This window comes from Epinephelus moara, chromosome 24 (assembly GCF_006386435.1).
Source record: "Epinephelus moara isolate mb chromosome 24, YSFRI_EMoa_1.0, whole genome shotgun sequence".
Lineage (NCBI taxonomy): Eukaryota > Metazoa > Chordata > Actinopteri > Perciformes > Serranidae > Epinephelus > Epinephelus moara.
Window position 1 is genome coordinate 41,986,880 of NC_065529.1, and position 23,045 is coordinate 42,009,924.

General features: G+C 39.8%; 2 protein-coding genes across 2 annotated transcripts in view; one reads left to right on the forward strand and one right to left on the reverse strand.

Moving 5' to 3' along the window:
- The window catches only part of rnf207a (ring finger protein 207a), a 39,222-nt gene that overhangs the window by 753 nt on the left and 15,424 nt on the right, over positions 1-23,045 (forward strand). Inside the window, exons 4-12 of the mRNA XM_050037197.1 lie at positions 11,094-11,226; positions 13,545-13,689; positions 13,968-14,049; positions 14,142-14,217; positions 14,710-14,835; positions 17,084-17,130; positions 18,503-18,575; positions 20,146-20,214; positions 20,670-20,738. Of these exons, the coding sequence (XP_049893154.1) occupies positions 11,094-11,226; positions 13,545-13,689; positions 13,968-14,049; positions 14,142-14,217; positions 14,710-14,835; positions 17,084-17,130; positions 18,503-18,575; positions 20,146-20,214; positions 20,670-20,738 (820 nt within the window). The remainder of the gene's footprint in view (positions 1-11,093; positions 11,227-13,544; positions 13,690-13,967; positions 14,050-14,141; positions 14,218-14,709; positions 14,836-17,083; positions 17,131-18,502; positions 18,576-20,145; positions 20,215-20,669; positions 20,739-23,045) is intronic.
- zpr1 (ZPR1 zinc finger) lies at positions 6,602-8,383 on the reverse strand. The gene has a single exon (XM_050037198.1). The coding sequence runs from the start codon at positions 8,197-8,199 to the stop codon at positions 6,868-6,870; it is 1,332 nt and encodes a 443-aa protein (XP_049893155.1). The 5' UTR covers positions 8,200-8,383; the 3' UTR covers positions 6,602-6,867.

Consider the following 23,045-nt stretch of genomic DNA (forward strand, 5'->3'; position numbering starts at 1 on the left):
TGTAATCACCACTGAACTCATAGAATTATTTATTTTACTCTGAAAGCCATGGGTCTGATTTTTTTTCTTTTGAATTCACCTCTTTGAAATTATATTATAAAATATTAAATTTCTTAATTTGCAGTTTCAAATGCTGAATTTGAATATTTGCAATTTTCACAAATTCAAAACCAAAAATTCAAGTTTGTGAATTTTAAAAAATATAGATTCAGGTTGCTCAAATTCAACTTCTTTTTTTGAATTTTTTTAACTTTAATTTTTCGATCTGAATTTGACCAATTGAATTTGAGCAACCTGAACCTATTTTTTTTTTCTGAAATTCTGAAACTTTAATTTTTGGATTTGAATTTGTAAACATTAAAAACAAAATCTAATTAAATTTTTTAAAATGTAATTTAAGATATTTAATATTTTAAATATCAAAGAGGTAAATTCAGAGGAAATAAATTCAGATACATGGTTTTAAAAGTAAAATATTTAAATTCTATGGATTTACTGGCGTTGAGATTAATATTGATTAATATCAATATTAAGTATTCAATGGCTGTTAGAATTCAAATAGTTATGTCTCCTATTTGCTTCCATAAAAACCCAAACATATGTTCCTTTTTCTCTACACTCAGATTTCAATGGATGCTTTGCTCTGAAACTTTTTGTCTATTTGAACTTTCCTAAAAACTATGAAGGTCTGCTGTAAGTCATGTTTCTGAACTTGAAATTGATGTTGAACATTGTGGTTTGGTGTCTGCATAGGATATCTGAGGCTGGATATCACACCTATGGTATAAGGCCATAAACCCTCACACACCTGAAAATATGATGATGCTGAGTCGTGAGCAGGTGATCTCAAACGGCTCAAACATGATTAAGCTCTGTAAATTAGTGTAAAATATCATTTTGCCCCTTGAATCCTCTGGAGGGTCAAACGTTTTGTGTGAAAAGCCAAATTTTTCCCACAGGCCCCAGTTTTGGGCAGCGTTGCTCAAAGGGATTCGTTCCACATAAGTTGATTAGTAGATTGGTTTGGTTCGTGCAGGAGATTTGGGGAGAATCCCATTGGTTTCAGAGAGCATCAAGTCTCTCTGTTTTGGTTATAGGGTGCTGCGCAGTGACCCGCTGCTGGCCTGGTCTGGGCAGGGCATGCCTGAGTGGCTGGAGCAGCTGCAGGGTCATCCCGGTCTGATTTAGTCCTTGGCCCCAGCGCTCAGCGGGGCCAGCAAGTTCCTCTAAGACCAGTCACACAGCAAACAAAGCATAGTGGTATTTGGCACCAGTGCCAGCAGCTTAGGGCAATCAAAAACAGTCACATGATACCAATCCATTTCATCCCCTATTAAGGAATGACTCGTGGTTTCCAGTCACCTTCAGGTCTGCAGTTTTAACTTTCCCCCATCAAAGCACACAGGGATGTATAGAAAAGGATGTCTACTGCAACATTATTATACCAGGAGTCTTTTCTACTGCGTCTGATACAACCTGACCCAGATTTTTCGATTCCTCTTTTGTGTGGATGCAGAGAATCAAACAGTGATGATGAGTTTCGATGTCACTGAATTATTCTCAACTGTTGGTTTTATGTCCCTTAGATACAGTTTTGTTGATTATTATCTCAGAGGAGACAATGACTCTAATATGCACAATGAAAAACATACACATTAAAGGTCCAGTGTGTAGGATTTTGGGGGGATTTAATGGCAGAAAATGGTATTTAATATAATAAGTGTGTTTAGTTCATAATCACCTGAAAAAAAGTGTAGTGTTTTCTTTACTTAGGAATGAGCCATTTATATCTACATAGGAAGCGGGTCCTCGTCCACTTAGATGAGCACTGCTATGTTTCTATTTCTTTTAACGTGAAACTGCTTTATTCAGTGTTTTCACTGTTTTAAAACATCAGGTCCGTTTGTGTTGGAAAGGAAGAGATCGCTGCGGATAATTTGGCTCCTGGTAAAAAATCCTGAACGTCATTCTTTATCAGAGAAAAGAGGTGAGCACACCCTTCTGCAATGAGCCAAACAGCGTCAGAGAAACAACGTAATTGTAACGTGAAACTGCTTTATTCAGTGTTTTACTAGTTCTAATATTGCAGTCTGTTTGCTTTTGAGAGGAAGAGGCCTTTGTGGATAATTCGGCTCCCAGTAAAAACCTCCTGATCAGTGAACACTAAGGGAATTCTAAGCAGGTGAAGTTTCAGCTAGTTGCGATCTGCAGTCCTCCCCGCTAGATGCCAGTAAATCCCTCTAAATCTTACACGCTGGATAAGCGAAGAAAAAATTAACTTCAGGCACTCAGGCATGGAGCAGGAACAGAATTATTTGAATTCATGTGAAAAGCCATTATCCCAAAACATCACTGCTTACATTTAAAAAACCAACCGATTTGACCCTAAGATCTTCGTCAGGGTGCAAAACGGTGGACAGGAGTCAAGCAAAACATTTTTATAAGCTTGGTAGGGGGTGTCACCCAAATCTGATTAATAAGAGAGCACAGATGGGTGACAGCAATGGATTACAACGAGAGGCCATTTTGAAAGTGACACGCCTCCCCAAGTGTCCGAAACCGGTCAGTGTTTTAATGCAAGAAGCCATGTTTTGGAATAAAGGCCTTTTAACTGAATTCAAATGCATTTGTTCCTGCTCCACGCATGAGTGCCTTAAGTTAATATTTTCTTCCCATGTGCTGACCCTTTAAGAGCACCTGCGTTTTTTCTTGAGTATCATATGATAAAGACAGTCCTCGAGCACACTACTACCTCGTTCTCCAAAGGGTGATTTCCTTACGCACTGGACCTTTGAGAAAGAAAATCAACAGGCAATCAGAGACATACAGAGCTCCAGGGATGATGTTTTTCTGTAGGCCAACACAGAAGTTAGTCTCGCACTGATTCCCTTGTTAAAAAAGCCTACAGGATTTTGGATTATTATTTATTATTTGTAGCAAACAAACGTTAAAGGATACTGACGTCTTTTGTTCAGCAAGATATTCTTCACAAACAAACACCACTTTTATGACTTTTTAAAACCTAAACGCAATCGCCAAAAGTAAAAAGCTAACATTAGGCTATAAACTAACTACACCACTGTCACAAGACTTGATGTCGCCACCACAGTGAGGCTGTTAAGTTGGGTTCGGCGTGATGATTTAGCCACTTGTTGGCAACTGGCTTTCTTAAGACACATAAAAGCCTCAAAATTCACAAGTTGGGTATTTACAGGGGTATTTTATGTCGTAGGACAAAACATGGAGGTCTCCTAAGCTTGTGTTAACCACAGACCTCAGGCATCAAACAAAAAACTCACTGACTTTGAGACATGGGAAATTGAAGTGCTGAAATGCTAACTGATTTCCGGGTTTTAGGACTTACTCCTGCACTACTCTATAGCCTGCAGATGGTGGACACCCACGGTACACATTACTATACAACACCACCATGCAGTGTTATAAAATAGAAAGATTCACTGTGAAAAACTAATATTAGTCACACTGAGAACTACTTAAAAAACTGAAATCATCCCTGATGAGCTGCTCCTAGGTTCAGATTCCACCTCCTCTTGAAATAGTGTTTCTGCTGAGGCTATATATGTTTGAATTCATAATCACCCACATTCTTTCCACATGTCGACACTATACTATGAGCTAACTGCTGTGAATTAAATATAATTATAAAATTACCTAGGCAAACTACGGCTGAACCTGAGGCAGCTTCCACATTATCTGCCTTATAGCTATTTGATATTAACCTGTGTTGAGGTAGGTAATGGGAACTAGTCAGCTGTATCAGTTGAAGTAAAACCAGCAGCAGTGCTTTTATTCATAGCACAAGGTACTGGAAAAAAAAAATAACATTGGTTTTCTATGGAAATAACCCTGTGGGCTCAGAGCCGCTGTGCTCTGCTGTCTGGGCTCAGGCTACAGTGGCCCGCTGCCTGGCAGCTACTATTTCCATCAGCAGCAGCAGTCTGCTAACAGCTGCTCACTCAAGAACCATGTAATCTAGGAATTCACTACTCTGCTATTAGTAGAACACAATAGATCCCCGTTGCTATGAAAACTAGATAAAACATGCACAGCAGACAGGCGAGGAGCATTAGTGTCACTGCAACTGAATCAAAATGAGGCAAACAGCATTATGGTTAAATCAAACAGGCCTGTGTAAATGTGGGTAATATGATAGAGGCTGGCCGCTGCATCTGATGCCACAGTCCTGTTGAACCTCAGATTTAAAGGTCACTGTGGTAATTGTTTAACTCTTTGGGTTACCAACAGTTGACTCTTCCAAATCGGGATTAGTTGGTTGTGTTTCAACATTGAGGCAGGAGTTGAACACATATGAAATGGGGGGATTTGTGCCTATTTTTGCATCACTTTATAATGTAAATGTATAATTTGGTCAATATAAAAGTCTTCAGCTTCTTTCATGGTTTTTTTTGGCCCACAGACTTGAGTTTGTCACCTCAAGTCTGTGGGCTCCAGTATATGTTGAACCAAATCTGTGAAATCGCTCCTGATAAAAGATTGGCCTGCTCTGAGACCACTGGACAGGCCTGTGATTCCTTGTGAGGCACGTGACGCCTGTTAAAACTGTTTCTTCATCTAGTTCAGTGGCTCTCAACCAGAGATCTGGGGACCTCCAGGGGTTGTTGAGGGAGTTCAGTGGGTCCCCAGAAAAATTGGAAATAGTTTATTTTCACTTTTTAATTCACCACAGAAGTGAGCCCAATGTCAGCAAGAGTCATAAGAGTGACAACTCTGATCATAGGTTTCACTTCATCCACAGTTATGTCCCAAACCAGGGGTTGGCAGCCTCTACTATTAAAAGAGCCATTATTGGCCAGAAAAAGAAACAAAATCTGTCAGGAGCCGCAAAACATATTTGAGTAAAGGTAACAGCCTGTTAAGTCTAAATTAGCCCATCAACATTATGAATATGCCTTAATGAGCATTCATTAATATGATTTACTGCAAGGTAGCTGCTCTGCAGTTGGCAACTTATAATTATTTAGTGCTTTAGCTTTACAGCAGAGTGGTTTTGAAAGCAAATGAATCTGTCCACACACTATTAAATCCTCTATGATCCTCCAAGACTTCTGCTGTTTTGGAATCCATAGTAAGCCTTGCTATGGAGACACCAGGCAGCCAGCAGTACTGAAGTTCAGCAAAATTTAGAGGAAAGGGCACCAGGTCATAGAAGCATGACGCACATTTTAGTTGATGAAACGTTGAAACATTTTTTAATTCAGTGTACAGGCTACACATTTTCACAGCTGTAGAATGCAATAACCACACAAGGATTATGACAAATGAAAATCTGGATGTTTACGTGGCAATGGAGAGGGTCCGGTTGTCTACCTCTGTCCCAAACTGTAGATGACAATTGTAGAATTCTGGGGTCTCATTTATAAACATGGCGTGCACACAAAACGAGGCCTGAAAGAGGCGTATGACTTGATGGGAGAAACTTTGACCCATGCTAACAAACATTTTGGAGACAGGAAATTGGCGAAGCAAATGGTGAGGTGAAAGCCTGATTGTAGAAATTGTCAAATACTTTTTGGCACACAGCATTTTTGGCTTTTGTCTGCACGTACATTTCCAGTATGGATCCTACGCATTGTTTTATAAATGAGACCCCTGATCTTAATTTGAAATGTAGGTCTGTGTAGGTATGTGACTCAATTTACAGGTCCTTAACGAAAATGTTGAAAATTACTGGTATAGTTAATTAATTATTTGAGAGATAATTAGTCGGCAGCTATTCCGATAGTAAATTAATTATTTCAGTAAAATATAGTTTTCTGAGATAAAAGCATCCTCTGGTTCTGACCTCTCCTATGACAATATTTGATGTTTTTCTTTGAAGACAACATAAAGTTAGGAAGTTGGAGATGCCAGCTTGGGCTGTGGGAAAATATATTGGGTATTTTTCAGTAGTTTCAAACAATAAAATGATTAATTGATTAACCGATAATGTAAATATGAAGCCCAAATATATACATGTATACTAAGATGCAGAGATGTGCACAATTAGTTGATCAAACACTGCAACCCTCGCTGGTCAGCACCAGAAATGTTAGTCGTTAATGTGGAATGTTCATAATGCACAGTGCAAAATTTTCCCAGACAATGTTTCACCTTACAGATTAAACTGTGCTCAGTTTTGACTGTTCTCTTACTTTCAGACTAGTAGACTGGTTTAAGTTAAGACTTCCATTAAAACATCAGGTAAATTCATCTTTAGGAAAATCCCTTCTTAGATGATCCTGCAGAAACTGTCATGCAAATCTCTACAAACAAAAAAGCACCCAGACTTGAGAAGAATCTAAATCAATCAGCCTGTGTTTATAGTACAGTATAAATTCTGGCTGTTCCTCGGAGTAATTTCACAGATTAGTGCAGAAAATTACATCTGCCAATTCAAAGAGCAGAGCTAAACTATCAATTTAGAAAACAATTTATTTAGATGATGTCATGCTTACAGGTGTATAAAGAGATGAATTTGTCTCGCAGTGCGTGGTCCTCTGAGAGACAAAAAAAAATTATAATGTTGAATCAGCGATAACAGGGCGCCATCTTCTGGAATGTCACAAGAATGCAAGAAATGACCAGTTATAGGATTTCATCTTTAATAACTGCAACATCAATGTGTTTTACAAATAATGTTTGTCTGTTTATTTTCCCTGTACGTTTAGACAACTTAGAGCTCCTCTCCCTGATTAATATACTGATGAAAACAACCCTTCACCCAGTGTTGAAATAAAAATGTATGAAAATAGAAGAAAATATGGAGCGATATAATGAAACTGGGTTTTTGACATGACATTAAGTCCATTGTCAGCCCGTTCAGTCCTCTCAGGGGACGCTGGCAGGTCACTGTTCCTCCAGATACCCCTCAGTCTTCATGTCGTTCAGGCCGAGATCTTCATTCTGCTGGAACGTGCGGGTGTACTTCTCAGTGGTCATCTCAGGATCAGGATCCGGAGCGTAGACATTCTGCAAATAGCTGTTCCCTGCCGGGTCGTCCAGGACGAAGTGGACATCCAACTCCCCAGCTACAATCTTGTCGATCTTCTCCCCAAACGCCTTCAGCTTCTCCACCCGATCTGAGGTGCCGCTGTCGCCGCAGATGAAGGGGTTTTTGGAGACGATCAGGTCTTTGATGTCTTTCAGCAGACCCTCCAGAGTAGTGAACTTCCCACCCACAGCAGCCATCCCCAGCTCAAAGTTCAGCTCAGGGATGAGGACGGCGCACGTCTCGGACTTCAGCACGTCCCGCGTCATGTCTGAAGGGTCGGTGACGTGCAGGGTGATTTTGGTGCCCTTCTCCTCCGTGGCTCCACCTGACTTCACCTCGTTGGTCCGGTGGCCACAGCTGTCGCAGTTGGTGGCCATGATGATGACCTCCTTGAAGTGAGGGATCTGGACGAGCTTCATGTTGGTGGAGGCCGGCGCGTTGCATTCGGGACAGTTGGTGCTGAAGGACAAAACCTCATCTCTCAGGTCCTCTTTGTCGTTGCCAGCCGGTTCCTCTTCAAGGTCATCGTCAGCCCTCAGCCCCAGCTTGATGTCCTGCTGGACTGTCCGCTTGAACATGGACACAGTGAGAGCCTCGTCCTTCTGAGGGGCGGATGGGTTTTCCACAAAGCTGTTGCCAGATGGATCCTCGATCACCAGAGTGAATTCATTTTCCACCTCTTTTAACTTCTTCAGCTTCTGGATGAACTCCTCTATCTTGTCAGCCACCTCTGGGTCTGCTGCCCGCCTGGCAGGTTGGTCCTGCTCCAGCCCTGCGACTGCTCGGTCTAACAGGCCCTCCACGGTGGAGAGAGCACCTTTCTGGGTGTATGGAGGGATTTCAAAATCCAGCTCTGGGATCCTGGTAGTCGCACTGTCTGCTTTCACAACCTCTCTGTTCAAGTCTTGTTTTGTTTTGACTTTCAGAGTGTAACAGACCCCCTGGTCCTGGATCCGGCCCGCTGACTGGATCTCAGTGTTGGACCAGCCGCAGTTGGCACAGCTGAAGGAGCTCACGATGATTTCTTTGAAGAAGGGTATTTTGGTCAGAAGTAAACGTGTCATACCGTTCTGGTAGCAGTTCATACACAGACTCTCGATCTCAGTCGGCTGCCAGTCCTCCCCGTCGGCGCTAATATCCTTGAAGAGGCTCTCGCCTCGCACATTCCCCTCCGAAATAACAGACATGTTTAACGTCGGATATGTTTCTCTTCGGTGGACAAACTGCTCACACGCGCACCCGCTTCTCCTTCAGAGCTGAATCTCTCTCGAACTTTCTAGACGACGCCCTGTCCAGCCTCACCTAAAGCACACGTTAGATGTGCTCACCGTGTTTGACAGCCTCTTCCGCGTTCTCGTCTTCTTCTTCTTCTTCTTCTTCTTCTACGGTGGATGCGTCCTTTACGTCACTGCTGCCCTCCTTAGGTTTTCTGTGGTACTGCAGCCCAAGGATTACTGTCTTAATAGTTTCCTTCCTGCAGACAGGGCAGTCATACTGACGTTTTAAATTATTTTTGGGACTATTTAATTCATATCTTGCACCAAGGGTACTTTAGTTAACTAAAACTAAACTGAAAACTACAACTAGGTGTGAATTTTTTTTAGTTATCTGATATAAAATTAAAAACTAGACTTCAGAAGAAAACGTAAACTAACTGAGATAATATTATGCACATACAGTTCTAACTAAAATAAATTAAAAATGTACAGGAATTGTCTCTAGTTTTTTGTCAGGCTGGTGAAATTTGTCAACACAACAATCATGAGTAAGCGCTGGTTTATTGAGACTGGGATGCAGGGGTGTAAATATAGACAGTGCAGGCAGTGTGGCTGCACTGGGGCCCGTGGGGTGGGGTTGGTGGGGGGGACTTGCAGATGATTCAGATTGCCACCTCGCAACTACACCTGTGTTCAAAGAAGAACTAAATAAAATAAAAATAAAAAATAAAAAATGGTGCCATTTACTACAGGCTGTATGGCCTCAGAAATGCAAACCCATCTCCGTCATGATCTTTTCTTTTCTTTCTTTTTTTGTAAAATAGTCAGTAGCAATCTATAACAAAATTGTATGCTTATTCTACATGAACTAGAGAAACCATGAATAAACTATATATATAAAAAAAATTCAGTAAATGAGTAATTTCTTATTTTCTTTGACATTTATTCCTCATATACAGGTATGCAGTAATGATTTTGGGGTAACTTGTATGTTAATGTTGCCTAATGTCAAGTCTCTTTTTGATTATATGACAAGATGATATGATACGATAACTAGTTTAGGCGCAAAATCTGTCAAGACTGACAAGCTGGGCACATCTGCAAGTGAGAGGTCATGCCTTTTAAACATAAAAGCAGCAGTAAGAGAGGTCAAGAGAGCAACCAACAGGAGGAAAAAGTAGCAAAGCTCCCTAAATTAGATTTTTTTTAGCTTTATAAACAGTTGCCAGTGGTGTGTGTGTGTGTGTGTGTGAAGTGTGTGTGTGTGCCTGCCCGATAACTAGTGACTAGCGTGCACTGAAGCCCGTGGTAACTATCTTATACCACTGCTGGGATGTCTACATGACTGAGTTTACTGTCATGATAAAGTGTTGTGTTTGTATTGTAATACCTATTCTGATCTTCGTAAATCTTGCCCCTGACAAATGCCCCCATATTGTATATATATTTTTTAAAAACAACCTAAAACTTACACTAAAAAGAATAAAAACACTAAAACGAAACCTTTTAAAACAATAAAAATAGAACTAAAATGAGCAAACTCACCCTGGAAACTAACTGAAACTAAACTGAATAGAAAACAATATTTAAAAGCGAAATAAAAATAAAAACTAATAAAAAAATACAGCACTATAATACCTCTGTCCTGCACTGCACTGTGGCTGCACTGAAACTTTTATTTTCCTGCTTTATTCAACTGCAGCTTATTTCTGTCTTCTATTTTATTGTACTCTTTATGGATATGCTATATGTTATTTTGTATTGCCATATGTTTATTTTATCCCTTGTCCTAATGCCTCTTTATGTTTCATGTACAGATTATGATTTTGACTTAAAAAAGCAGCATATATTTTTTTTAAGCCTCTTCTCTTTCATATCTAGAACATTTTCCATTGTGAGGCTTGATTCAGATTTTAGATAGATTTGCCCAGTTGGTGGAGGGATGCTGTATTGTGAGATGGATTTCTTCATACTTGAGATAGCTTGTGGTTTTTGTTTGAATTGTTCATGTGAAAATTTAATGTTTCTATTCCATGGATTTTGTCCGCTTCATGTTTTAAATATTGCCAATAGCTTTGTTTTTGTAACTCTGCACGGGAAGAATCTCAGTGTTGTTGGATCACTGAGGAACACTGTGGTAATCTTACTATTGTATATAGATTTTTGTAGGCGTATTTGTTTCTCACATTTGAGACCTGATTACCTTGTATTCTTTTTGTCTGACTGTATACTTGTTATTGATGTTTTTTTGTTGTTGTTGTTTTAGGGAATGTGGGCTGGAATTAATGTTTTCATTTTTTACAGGTGCTCCAATCTGTTGAATCTCTTGACACAACAACTTGACCTTGTTAAATATTCTTAAAAAAACATCTGCTCATCGCTCCTAATTGAAAAAAGTTGAATCTATGATGAGGCTATGAAAGTTTTTCAAAAGTTTATTTACTGGGTGCACTGGGGGTTTCAAGTTTCCTCATCATACTTCTGTTCACAAAGTTGCATATTGAACCACGATAGGCTTCCAATCCAGCTGTGATGTCACATTATCCTGCTGGCATGTACACATGTTACACTCAGATTTAAGGTGACCACACCCTCCAGCAGATGAACGTGAAACCAGTTTATTAGTGTCAAACTCTGCACAGTGAAGCTCAAAAATACAAATCAAGTAACAAGATGACAAACAGGTTTCTGAGTGGAGAGGGACTCGTATCACTGTTCTTCTTGTTACTCCACTTTCATTTTGATCAGATAAAGCTATTTTAATTATCAACTTGAAGAAAGACACAAAGACCTGCCAGTGCAACTAATCTGGTGATAAATGTCATGATTTTCTCAGAATGTCTGAATGTCTGTCTTCACTACAGTTACCTATCCATACTAAAAGGGAATAGCTTGCTGCCACCAGAGGACCGCCTGCTGAAGTTCCTGGTCGACAACAATGCAGACGCCGAGGAGACAGTGCAGTGCGCCAACTGTGACCAGGAGAGTAACATAAAGGTACAAACTGACAGACAGTCTCACATAAATATTCAAATTTATTAAGATGAAGGCCACCCAGAAATTGGGCCTTCATTTTAAAACACACTCTTCCCTGTCATAGAAAGTAACTGAACACAGACATGAAATAAATATACACTTAAGTTATATGAAAGCTCAGCCAGGACATGTTGAGTCCCAGAAATCATGTTAGACAAGACATCTATCAGACGACTACTGATGATCAATACTGCAGAGAGCACATGAGTCCTGTAGCACCCAATGATGCAATCATTTCCTAAAAATGCTGAAAATAACACCTGGAAATGTAATAAAAGTTGCACAAGACCTTACTTTAAAATTTAATGAAATCCAACAATGTAATAAAATGTCCTGACTGGTGGGTCACTTTTTTTCAGATTGATGATGCAATAATTGTGACGAACAATGTAATTATATGTAAAAATGTTTGCTTTTTTCTCTGAAATGAAAAGTGTGCAAGTAAAATATTGTTAGTGTCACGTTATCCCACTGAAAACTCTTATAATTTAACAGTGATTTAATGTTTAGCATTGTAAGCTCAGGCTTTATATAAGATCTCTAATTTATAACAGATGGCAAATGGTACATTGTTATCAGACAAAGATGCATTAAGCTAAAATACCCTGCTGATTGCTCCTTATGCAAGTACTGTCCATTAGACCAGAGTGATCTAAGATAGTGGATCTAAGATAAGATACCATTAGAGGATGACAGGATGGCTAACCTCACACAAGAGAAGCGAGCGATGACGGCAGAGCAGTTGATTCATCGCCATGAAATGTTCTTTTGCATCTGAGTCAACAGTGATTGTTAATAAACCAAGTATCTCCTTTACTTCGCCTAATCTTGTGGAATTGAAAGGGGTTACAATTTCAAATGAAGTACACTTAAGTACATTTAAAAGTAGAAACGTTTTGACTTTGGCTCAGTTGCAGCCCCACAGATTATGATGAGGAATCATGGATTTTCTAGTTTTAAAGGAGGTCCTGACCTTAAAAATGTTATTACAGTGTCAGTCAGGACATTTTATTACATTATTGATCAACTTTTTATTAGATTTTATTACATTTTCAATCAGGTTAAGTGCAACTTTTATTACATTTTTAGGAAATTATTAGAACACTGGGTGCTTTGGTCCTGTATAGCTTTATGTCTGAGGATATAAGAGCCTTTTTACTGAAGAGGAGAGTTTGTATGTGACTCTTAACTCTGATGTCTTTCATCAAAGGTCCAGTGTGTAATATGTAATATAACAACTTAGTATCTTTTAGCGTATAATCACCTGAAAATGAGAACAGTTGAATTTTCCTTACCTTAGAATGAGCAGTTCTCTGTGGGGACTGGATCCTTGTGTATGGAGATCGCCATGGTTTTACAGTAGCCCACAGCGGACAAACAGAACACTAGCTCTAGATAGGGCCATTTGTGTTTTCACATTTTTGCATTTTCACTTCAGCCACCATGGTTAGAAGCCCATCTGCAATGAGCACCCTATAAAAAACACTGGCAATGTGAAACTGCTTTATGAAGTGTTTCTATCAGTTTAAATCATCAGCTCCGTTTGTTTTGGGGAGGAAGAGACCTCTGTGGAGAATTCAGCTCCCGGTGAAAACCTCCTGAACGTCTACATCTTAAGTTATCAGAGAAAAAAGGTGAGCACATGTTAAAATGTGGCGGGTGAGCCACCTGTCTTGGACATGCGAAACAGCGTTGAAGAAACACAAATTTGTAATGTTAAATCGCTTCATTTGGTGTTTTAAATCATCAGCTTTGTTTGTTTTGGGGAGGAAGAGACATTTGCGGATAATTCAGCCCCTGGTAAAAACCTCCTACACAATAAACACTGAAGGAATTCTAACCAGGAGAAGTTTCAGCTGATTGAAATCTGCTGTCTTTACTGCCTGATGCCACTAAATCCCACTAAATCTTACACACTGGACCTTTAAGGCAAAGAAGTATACATATCTGACACCTGAAGACACTATTGCAGCTAGATTCTGTAATTTGGGATGTTAACACCACTATGTGTGGACTGTTTTGTGTTCAAAACAGTTTTCAGATTATAGCAACTATTTGTTTGTAAAGAAATGAGACAATCCTGGTGAACAGTCTTCGTATTTGTGCTACTGCAGTGTCTTCTATTGTACTACCACAAGGGGGAGCCAGAGGAAAAATTTAAAATTGCACTCATAGTAGCTTATAGACAGGCATAATTTTCATCGCATATTAAACAATATGAGCATCTCTCCACATTCCCTCTCAGTTGCTTTTCTTCTTTGTTTCTTGTCTTCACACAGGACGCAGGGGTGATGTACTTCTGTAACACTTGCAGCCAGCCACTTTGCAGCACCTGCAGGGAGTTGACTCACAAGGCCAGAATGTTTTCCCACCATGAGATTGTGTCCCTGGCCAAACGCACCCGAGCCAAACACAGGAAGTGCTGTGAGTGCCACCTGTAATTTACTCCAGAAGAATAACAGGCCAACAAGGCTTTATCACACCGGTGTGGAAGCATGTTGCTCATGAGAAATGTCGTCCCTCCTGTGCTCTGCTTGAATTTCCAATGTAGTTTAAAAGACATGATGTTAACTCTTGATGGTAGACTCATCAGCCAACCTGTGTTTGTACTCTGACACCTCTGTTATATGTGTAAAAAATCAGAATACTTTAACTCCAGCACTCCTGTGGGCCGAGGTTAAAAGGCGTCTTTGTCTCCGCAGCTCTCCACGAGGAGCCCTACATCCTGTTCTCAACGGAGAATAAGTCTATGCTTTGCATCAAATGCTTCAGAGACATGCAAGTGTGAGTGAATCCGCCACACAAAATGTATAACTGTAAGAAGATCTCCTCTTTTTTTCTCGCACATTGAACGAGGTGTTGTTTGTTTACCACAGGGAGAGTCGGACTCACTGCATTGATATTGAAACAGCTTACGTGCAGGGGTGTGAGATGTTGGACCAGGCTGTGCTGGTGAGAGAGTTGTGTCTGTTCATCTACACATTTGGCATAATGAATAATTCAGGCACTCAGCGGCGGTGATGATATTGTGAGATGTGGTGCAGGTGTACTCAGAATGTGTGTCGCTCATTACAATGCAATTTGAATATATAAACATATAAATGAGGACTATTTTTAGCAAGATTTTGAGCATTGCTGAAAGAACGAGGGTCAAAACCAAAAAGTTTTTACTGTAATTTCACAGCTCATGTTAGTTTTGCACCACTGCATGTGGTTATCAAAACCTTAGAGAAGTTTTTAATAATGAAATAGGCAGTGTTAAAATAATAGAATCTCCACTGCAATGAGATTGAGTTAATGTATTTATACTGCAAATTGGCCTCAGCTATACTCGCATGTATCAGCTTGAAGTTGTGATAAAGCCTCTGATGACAAATGTGTGGCGCTCCAGTAGCCTACGTGGCCCTTTTCCTGACAGCGAGCCTCCTCCTCCTCCATCTGTAGGTGGTGAAGGAGCTGCAGACTTCAGCTCGGGAGGCGATTGTTCTGCTGAGAGCGATGATCGGAGAAGTGTGCCTGAATGTGGAGGAAGAGGAGAGTGCAATCTGTACTCTGTTCAACAGCTTGCAGGTTATGTAATGATCCTGATGTGATAGATTTTATCAACTGTTGTTGTTGTTTTATCCATTATCGCTCATTGGAAAGAGGAACTCCTGCACGCTGACTTACTGAAACCACAGATTTCTTTAAATGGACAATGTTGGGATGGATCGTTGTCAGGTTGAAATGTTTAAAAATAATCTCCACACACATATATTGTAGCACTAAAGAACAGTCTCAAGACCACTTTTTGAAGGCCTTATCTCAAACCTGATGTCATTTTTAGTTCCTGTCTCAATCTCAGACAAAGAGGACTTGAGCTTTTATTTTGAGACTGGCCAAGACCACAGCTGTGAGACTATCACCAAACTGCCTGTGCACAAAAAGGCGTATTGGATAAAATTAAGTTGATTTTAGCTCATTATTGTTTGCTTGTGTGTGTTTGCTCATAGAAGACAAAGGAAAAGTCCCACACATAATATTCACCTCAGTAATGCCATCCTGTTTTATCAAGACATGCAATAAAAATGGCAATTAAAGAGGTGTTTTCTGTGAGCGTTTTTATGGGAATGTGGACCTTTCAGATTAATTTCAGGAGTGCCTTTAGTTTGCATGTTCTATATGTTATCGTTTATGTAATGCAGTGTGGGACTCTCACTGATCTGGGCTTGGTCTCAACTTGGCCTCAACCCCTTAAACTCTTGGTCTTGGTTTCGATACACTCTGGTTCTGGTTTTGACTTGGTCTCGGTTTAGGTGGTCTTGACTACAACACTGCAGTCTAAACTCAGTACCCCATAATGGCAAAGTGAGAACAGGATTTTACACATTTTTGCAAGTTGCTTGAAATATAGCTCAGGTGCCTCCCGTCTGTCTTGATTATCTTTGAGATGTTTTTACACCTTCAGTTGAGTCCACCTGTGGTAAATCCAGTTGATTGGACATAATTTAGAAAGGTAAACACACCTGTCTATTCGAGGTCTTACACCTGACAGTGCACATCAGAGCAAAAACCAAGCCATGAGGTCAAAGGATCAAAACGTTGTCCATTTAAATACATTTGTTCCAATAACTTTGCATCTAACTGTGATGCATATATAATACAACTATGCGCCTTCTAATGTCTTTTAAAGGAATACCTCACTCCCACAAAATGATCATTTGTATATCAACTACTCGCCCTGTGTTACATTGAATTCATGAAGACAACTTAGTTTTTCTCACATGCCTCCGTGGTGAACAGAGAATCCAAAAATTCTTGATGAATTCGTGTAAATAGGGTCCTTGTTTAACAACAGAACAACTATATATTAAAACATCCATTTACAAACGCTCACACAACTTCCCAAGTGCAATCATTCTTGCTTAAACCTTACTATTTAAAATACTTCCACATACAAGTAGCGTGCATGGTCAAGCACACCTATGTGGCCAGGCATGCTGCTTGTTTTATGAGGAAGTGTTTTAAATAGTAATGTTTGAGCGAAAGTGCTTGTAATTGGGAGGAACTGAGCATACCGCTGAATAAATGAGGCTTGTATTGTACTGCAAGAGTTACGTTTGACTTTGAAAACGCATGTTTTAATATGGTTTTGCTGTTGCTAAACACTGTCCACATTTACTGCAATTTTAAAAACAACTTTCTCAGTTTTTGGATTCTTCGTTCACTGTGGAGGCATGCAAGAGAAACAGAGATTTAAGATAACACAGGATGAGTATTTGAAATACAAATGATCATTTTGTGGGTGAATTGTTCCTTTTATGTTTCCCCTAATATTACAAGAATTAACATAAGTTCAAACAGCTAGTGAAGTTGCATTTGCATATACATTTTGGACTTTTAACTGACAGCCTCTTGGTATAAATACCAAATTATTAGATTTCAGGTTTGTTTATTAAGAGTAAGTTAAAATGTTAGTCACAGAAAAGTGGACTAAAGTAACATCTTTCATCATCTACAAAGTAATTATTGACCCAAAATTAGAAATTAGACTCTCATAGTCTTTGACCTCAGTCTGAAATTAGGATGAAGTATGCTGCTCCATCTGAGACCATTAACAGTGCTCGGCCACTGGAGGTCTCTGTTACCCTAATTGTGAGTAAAGAGTTTATTTTCTTTGCATAATGAACAATCAAAGAGAGCAGACACCACACTGTGGATTTTACACCTCTCTTCCCCCCACAATCTTGAAAATTCATTAGGTATTAAAGAGCTGGAGGCCATTTTCACAGCAGTGTAAGGAATAAAAGGGGCTGTTTTCTCTGTTCTCATCTGACAGGAAAAACTAGCAGAGAGGAAGAAGATCCTGCTGAAAGCAGCTCAGAGGTAAAATAAAATATATAAAGATTTACAGTTCTTACGTGAGAATGCTCTTTTGTTGCCTCAAAGCTCCTGTCACAATATTTACCTAATTGAATGCTATTATCCCGCTGTCACCGGGTCACTTGATAGTTTCTCCATTGTACCACGCTGTATTGTAGTCAGGGTGATGAATAGCAGCACCCTGTTTGCTCTGGAATAATCTCTCTCCTCAGCAAACACATTTTCTTGGGTGATTTTCTTTTCAACAAAGCGTGGTACTGAATTAAAACCACCTCAGCAGGATTACAGATTTAAAGCCAGTGGTTGCAGCTTGTGCCTGGATCCAATCAATGGGAATGTAGCCAACTGAAAAGTATTGGTATACAAATACACAGTGTGTGAATTATAGACTTTTTAAAATCCATAATATCAATAAATGCTGCCGAAAAACCTGGATGAGATTTCCTCCACCTTAAATAAAAAAACACCTGCTATCTGTACGAGTGAAACATGTGTCGAGCACCTTTAATGTGATGTTGAGCCTTTGTCAGCGCAGCATATCGTCCTAAGAAGAGGATCATAACTTTTTTCCATTTGTGGCAGCGTGCCACGATGCTGCTTACTTTGCTTGTTTGTGCAGAAATGAAACTATAAAGTGAAACAAATTAAGAAATAACTTGATGACAGCCTCCTGAACGATTAATTTAGCCTTAAGTATCATGCCACTAAAATAATTAAAAATCTTACAACATCCCCACCGCAATCATTAATGTTTGATTTAATGTCATCCAGGGTTTGCAACTAATTAGTCTCAAAGATCAAATTATAGAACATCAGTCAAATTGTATGTAAGATTAATGACTAATCACTGAAAGAGATGGTATATAAAAACATACGCAGACATAAAAAGTGAGTTTCATTTGCACCCTCCCATTTCCAATTTCCACATGAAAAAAACTGAATGATATCTGAGCGCTTTGCTTTTCCAGAGTGCGCTCCATGTGCATGTACGTGTGATTGAATGAGAACAATTTTGTGCATGTGAGTGAGTGAGTGTATCGGGTTGCACTCTGCGGGGATCTTTAATGAGATTTTTTGTGTCCTCCATCTCTCTCTCCCTCTCTCCCTACATTGCCTGGAATCCGTCCAGTGGCTGGGTTCCCGGAAGGGTGTTAAAGGCTATTTATGTCAGGCTTTGTGTGCCCGGCCCTGCGTCTGTGCATGTGTGTTTGTTACAGAAAGAGAAGACAGATAGATTAGCTTCTGGAAATATGGAGGATGTTGTTTGTGGTTGCACCATCTGAGCTGAATCCTCTGAGTATTTCAGCAGGCACGGATGTGAAGGTGTAGCGTTACATGTATGTGTGTGTGTGTGTGTGTGTGTGTGTGTTTGCAGTCAACACGAGGAGAAGGAGAAAGCACTAAAGGAGCAGCTCTCACACCTTACTGCCCTCCTACCAACCCTCCAGGTAGAGTAAGATAAATCACACAATAAATCTTGGTGGTCGTGGGGGATTAATGGGGCATTAAAGAAGACGAAACAAAGTTCTGATAAACAAATTTGTGTTTGGTGTTTGGACTTTTCTTTAATCAGTACTTTTTTTGTGAAATATTCATAATAATTAAACCTTCTGGGGCCTTGAACTGTTATTTTAATTAAACCAATTCAAAACATCTTAATATGAAAAGTAACCTCAGTATTTGGGGTTCAAGTACCTGAAAACTGTACCTGAGAAAGTGTAGTTCCTTTCCACTGGTGCCTCAGTTCGCTACTTGTATGAATAGAACAGCTCATGCCACAACCAAAAATGCATTTTTTCCCCTCTTACCTGTAGTGCTGTTTATCAGTGCAGGTTGTTTTGGTGTGAGTTGCCGAGCGTTGGAGATATCAACAGCAATGTCTTGTTCCAGAAATCATGACCAGGTTACTCAAGATAATCCACAGACCTTGTTGCGAGCAGTTTCATGTAGGAACTATTTTATTTCTACTGAACTACACCCACCAATCGTATCACTTTGCAAAAGGAAGCGTGCATCTACTGCTAACTCACCTAGCAACACTGAGCTAGCTACAGCTCGGCCGAGGAGGACGCCATTATTGTTTACATCTTGCACTGTCGCCAGCATGAGCCTCTCGTCCATGGCTGAATCCAAATGTCCACCCTCTGGACATGCAAACTGAGCAGAGACTGCAAGCTGCTGATGGACAGCCCTCGAGACCATTTTACCCATTGCCGTGAAACGTTCAGCTATTGCTGCTGTCATATTCATATATGTCATATAAGTTGACAAATAGTGCCTACTCATCTGTCCCTGCAGATTACAAGATATAAATCCCATGTTGAAAAACCCACAACCTCACGCCCGTATTGCAATGAATTGTAAGTTATTAAATCAGTGAAGTCTGCTGAAGTCTCCACCCCAAGCGGACTCTCTGGAAGTCTGCAGATAGTCTACTTTAGGCCCCTTGTGGACTGGATGAATTGTAGCTTTGGACAGCTCTAAGTACTCCCAGACTTCCCGGGAATGCGCCCACAAAGTCCACGAGTCTGCAAGTGCGGTGAAGTGCGGACATTTGGATTCAGCCCATGAGTAGATGCACACTTCCTTCTGTGCAGTGATACCTTTGGTGGATGTGATTTGATAGAAAGAAAACAGTTCCTACATGAAACTGCTCACAACAAGGTCTGTGGATTATCTTGAGTAACTGGGTCATGATTTGTGGAGAGAGACATTGCTGTTGAGTTTTTCAAATGTGCTCTTTTGGTGCTTTGAGCACTACAGGCCGAATGCCATCTAGTTCCATTATACTGGAGAGAAGGCAGACATCTCTACTGCTGATATCTTCAACACTTTGCAACTCACACCAAAACAATCTAGACTGATAAGCAGCACTACAGGTAAGAGGAAGAATATGTATTTTTGATTGAAGGGAGAACTGTCCCTTTAATAACACTTAGTCTTAGTTTTAAGTATTTCAGTGTCTCATATTCCAGCTCCAGCTAGTTTGAACTCTAACCTTTAATCTGATGTTTTTAGGTTCACCTCGTCACCTGTTCGGCCTTCCTCAGCTCAGCCAACAAGTTTGAGTTTTTGGACATGGGCTATGTGAGTACAGCATCATAAACTATGAGCTGTGTTTTATTGTTATTGCATTTCATGAGAATTTGATGACACATGAATATAGAGTTACAGTGCAGCAGTACAAGACATAATGTGGGTAACAGTGAAGGAGTGGGTAGGGGAGGGGGAAGTCAATACATAACCCAAGAAGTTTTTTAAAAAAGTGAATACAAACAGATATACAGATTAAAGAAAGAAACATGGACGATTCACTGTATGTTTGTGATGTGCTACGATGGTTGACACATTATCAGTAATATAAAACCACCCTGTTTACTGTTCATACATCACAAAGAGTTTAAAGGTTATTCTAAAGAAGTTTCCTTGGTGAGTAACAGTATTGGCTGGACTGAACTGGTCTTTAAACGGAGGTTGTCCATAATGTCTCAGCAAGGTGAAACAGGTCACTGAATCACAACCGGATGTTCTTGCTTACACAGCAGCTCATGGAGAGGCTGAAGAGGATTGTAAAGCTCCCTCATCGACTGAGACCAGTGCAGAGCAGCAAAGTGAGTAGGAAATGCCTTCACGCAGAGCTGGAAAAGGTTACATTCAGAATGTAATCCACTGCAGTGTACTGATTAGTTGTTTCACTTGTTCCCAGTGCAGTTTCACCTCTCTCTCTCCTCCGTGGCCCTGAAGCCCAGAACCAATTTTTCTTGTGAGAAAGTTGAGTTCAGTGCCTTCTAATGGGAGCTTTAGTCACTTATTCATTTATTTATCAGGGACAAGGAGGTGCTGTGGGACAGGACACATTAGTTAACTTCAGTATGATGTAAATATGGCACATTTAGCCAAAAGGCTATTTTAATCTGCAGACAAAACAACATCAAAGCAAACCTAGTAAAACCCATTAGAACAAACACATACAAGCATGCATGACAATCAGATCTTTACCATAACATGCAAGAATAAATATCTAAAATGACTACAAGGCTATATCTTTACAAGCATAAAGTAAGCTTGACTTATGAAAAGAAAGCAGAAATCTATAACAGCCAGCAAACCTTCATCAAAAATGACACACAAGTGTGAAAGTTCATTCTTTACCTTGAAGGCAAAGACCTGAAGGTCCTCAGAAACCAAACGTCTGACTAAAGCTCCAGGAAAAAATCTTGTGAAAGGACCTTGAGTAAAGATTATTTTGTCAAATATTGTCACTGCTGCAGTTATTTTTATTCCCCACAAAAATCACTAAAATATTTTATGAACTGAGATTAGGTTAATTCTGTATTCATCGTACAAAACAACAGTAATCAGAAACTAAAACTGATTGTTACAAATTCATGTATAAACAAACTAAAAACAGTCATTTACATAATAAGGTGTTGAATCACCACAACCCTTCAGAAATACTGCAGTGCTCCTTGACTAGACTCTCCACATCTCTACCAAAAGATATATTTATGCTTGTTGCGTCTCAACCCGCCTCAAGGCTTCAACAAAGGAGACAGGACCACACATGACTTGGGAATAAAAATAAATCATTTGATATAACTTAAATGGAAATATAAAATAGTAACGATAAACTTAATGTAAGAAAACAAACAATGTTGAAGCCAGGAGAGAGAAAGGATTCATTCCAATACCTCCCCTCGACTCCTCTTTCCACTGTCCTCGATCCCGTCACCCACCATTTTGAAGGACATCCCAGTTCCTTAAATGCACTCAGAGGTGTCAAGGACAGAGGAGGCTTTCAGAGAGGAGGAAAATGAGGATACATGAGTGCACAGTCTTTGCAAAAGTCTTTCACCGACTTGGATGCTGCTGCTGATTGGACTGATCTGATACATCACAACATCAGTAAAGTTTCATACAGGAAGGAAGACAGACAACTGATTAAACTCAAGTGTGTCACTCCCAAGTTATATATATATTTTTTTTTTCTGATTCATAATCTAGTTAAAGTCTGAAAAAGAAAAGAATCTTCATTTATTAGAAAGATTTTTCTTTTTAGGATCTGTTATTTCCCTCATCAACTTTTATTATAGAGACAGTTGAAGTCAAAGGAAGTCCGTAGCAAGACACGTTTTACATCTTCATTTCCAATCAGTCACACGTGAGGCTGATTATTCCTGAGCGTCGCGTTTGATGAGTTACAGGATTTCAATTTTCCTGGAAACATTAGGCTAATAAATAATTTCCAGTCTTCAAAAGACACCATGATCATATTCTGGGTTAATAAATAATGAATTCACAATCTGAATATCAGTAAGAGACGCAAGTGAAGGAAACGTGGATGCAAGATAAGGTGTTGGGATGAACCCAAAGACTGGCTGGCTGCCACCTGCTTGTAATCTTGCAGTTTGCCCAGGTGAGTCGAATCTCTCTGATGACCCGACTCCACCTACAAGGCTCCTTGAGGTCAAGGTTGTCACACCCTCCGTCATAAAAAAACTAATTAAAACATGACCTCGGGAACTCAACATAACCCATTAACAATTACAGTTGGCATTCCACACTGAATCTCCTTGTCATTAGTCCCTTAAACACAAAGGCTGATGCAATACACAAATATGTGAGTTTACTGTTGCCTTAAGACAGGCTGTGGCACTTATGTCCATCTTGGCACTGTCGGAAATCATCACCAAAAATGTCCAATACAGATAAGACTGGTGGACTTTGTAGGCCAACAACATACTGTATGAGAGACTGTTGTCTCTGGCTGGTAATATTATATCAGACCCCTGTCACATTTTATTTGAAGAATATCAGCTTTGGCCATCACACGGATGATTCGTAGTCCCACAGGCTCGATTGAACAGGTTGAGGAATTCTTTTGTTCCTCAGTCTGTAAAACTATTAAATCAGAGTTT

Coding starts and splice junctions, on each gene's coding strand:
- zpr1 (XM_050037198.1), bottom strand. CDS start 8,199: ATGTCTGTTATTTCGGAGGGGAATGTGCGAGGCGAGAGCCTCTTCAAG.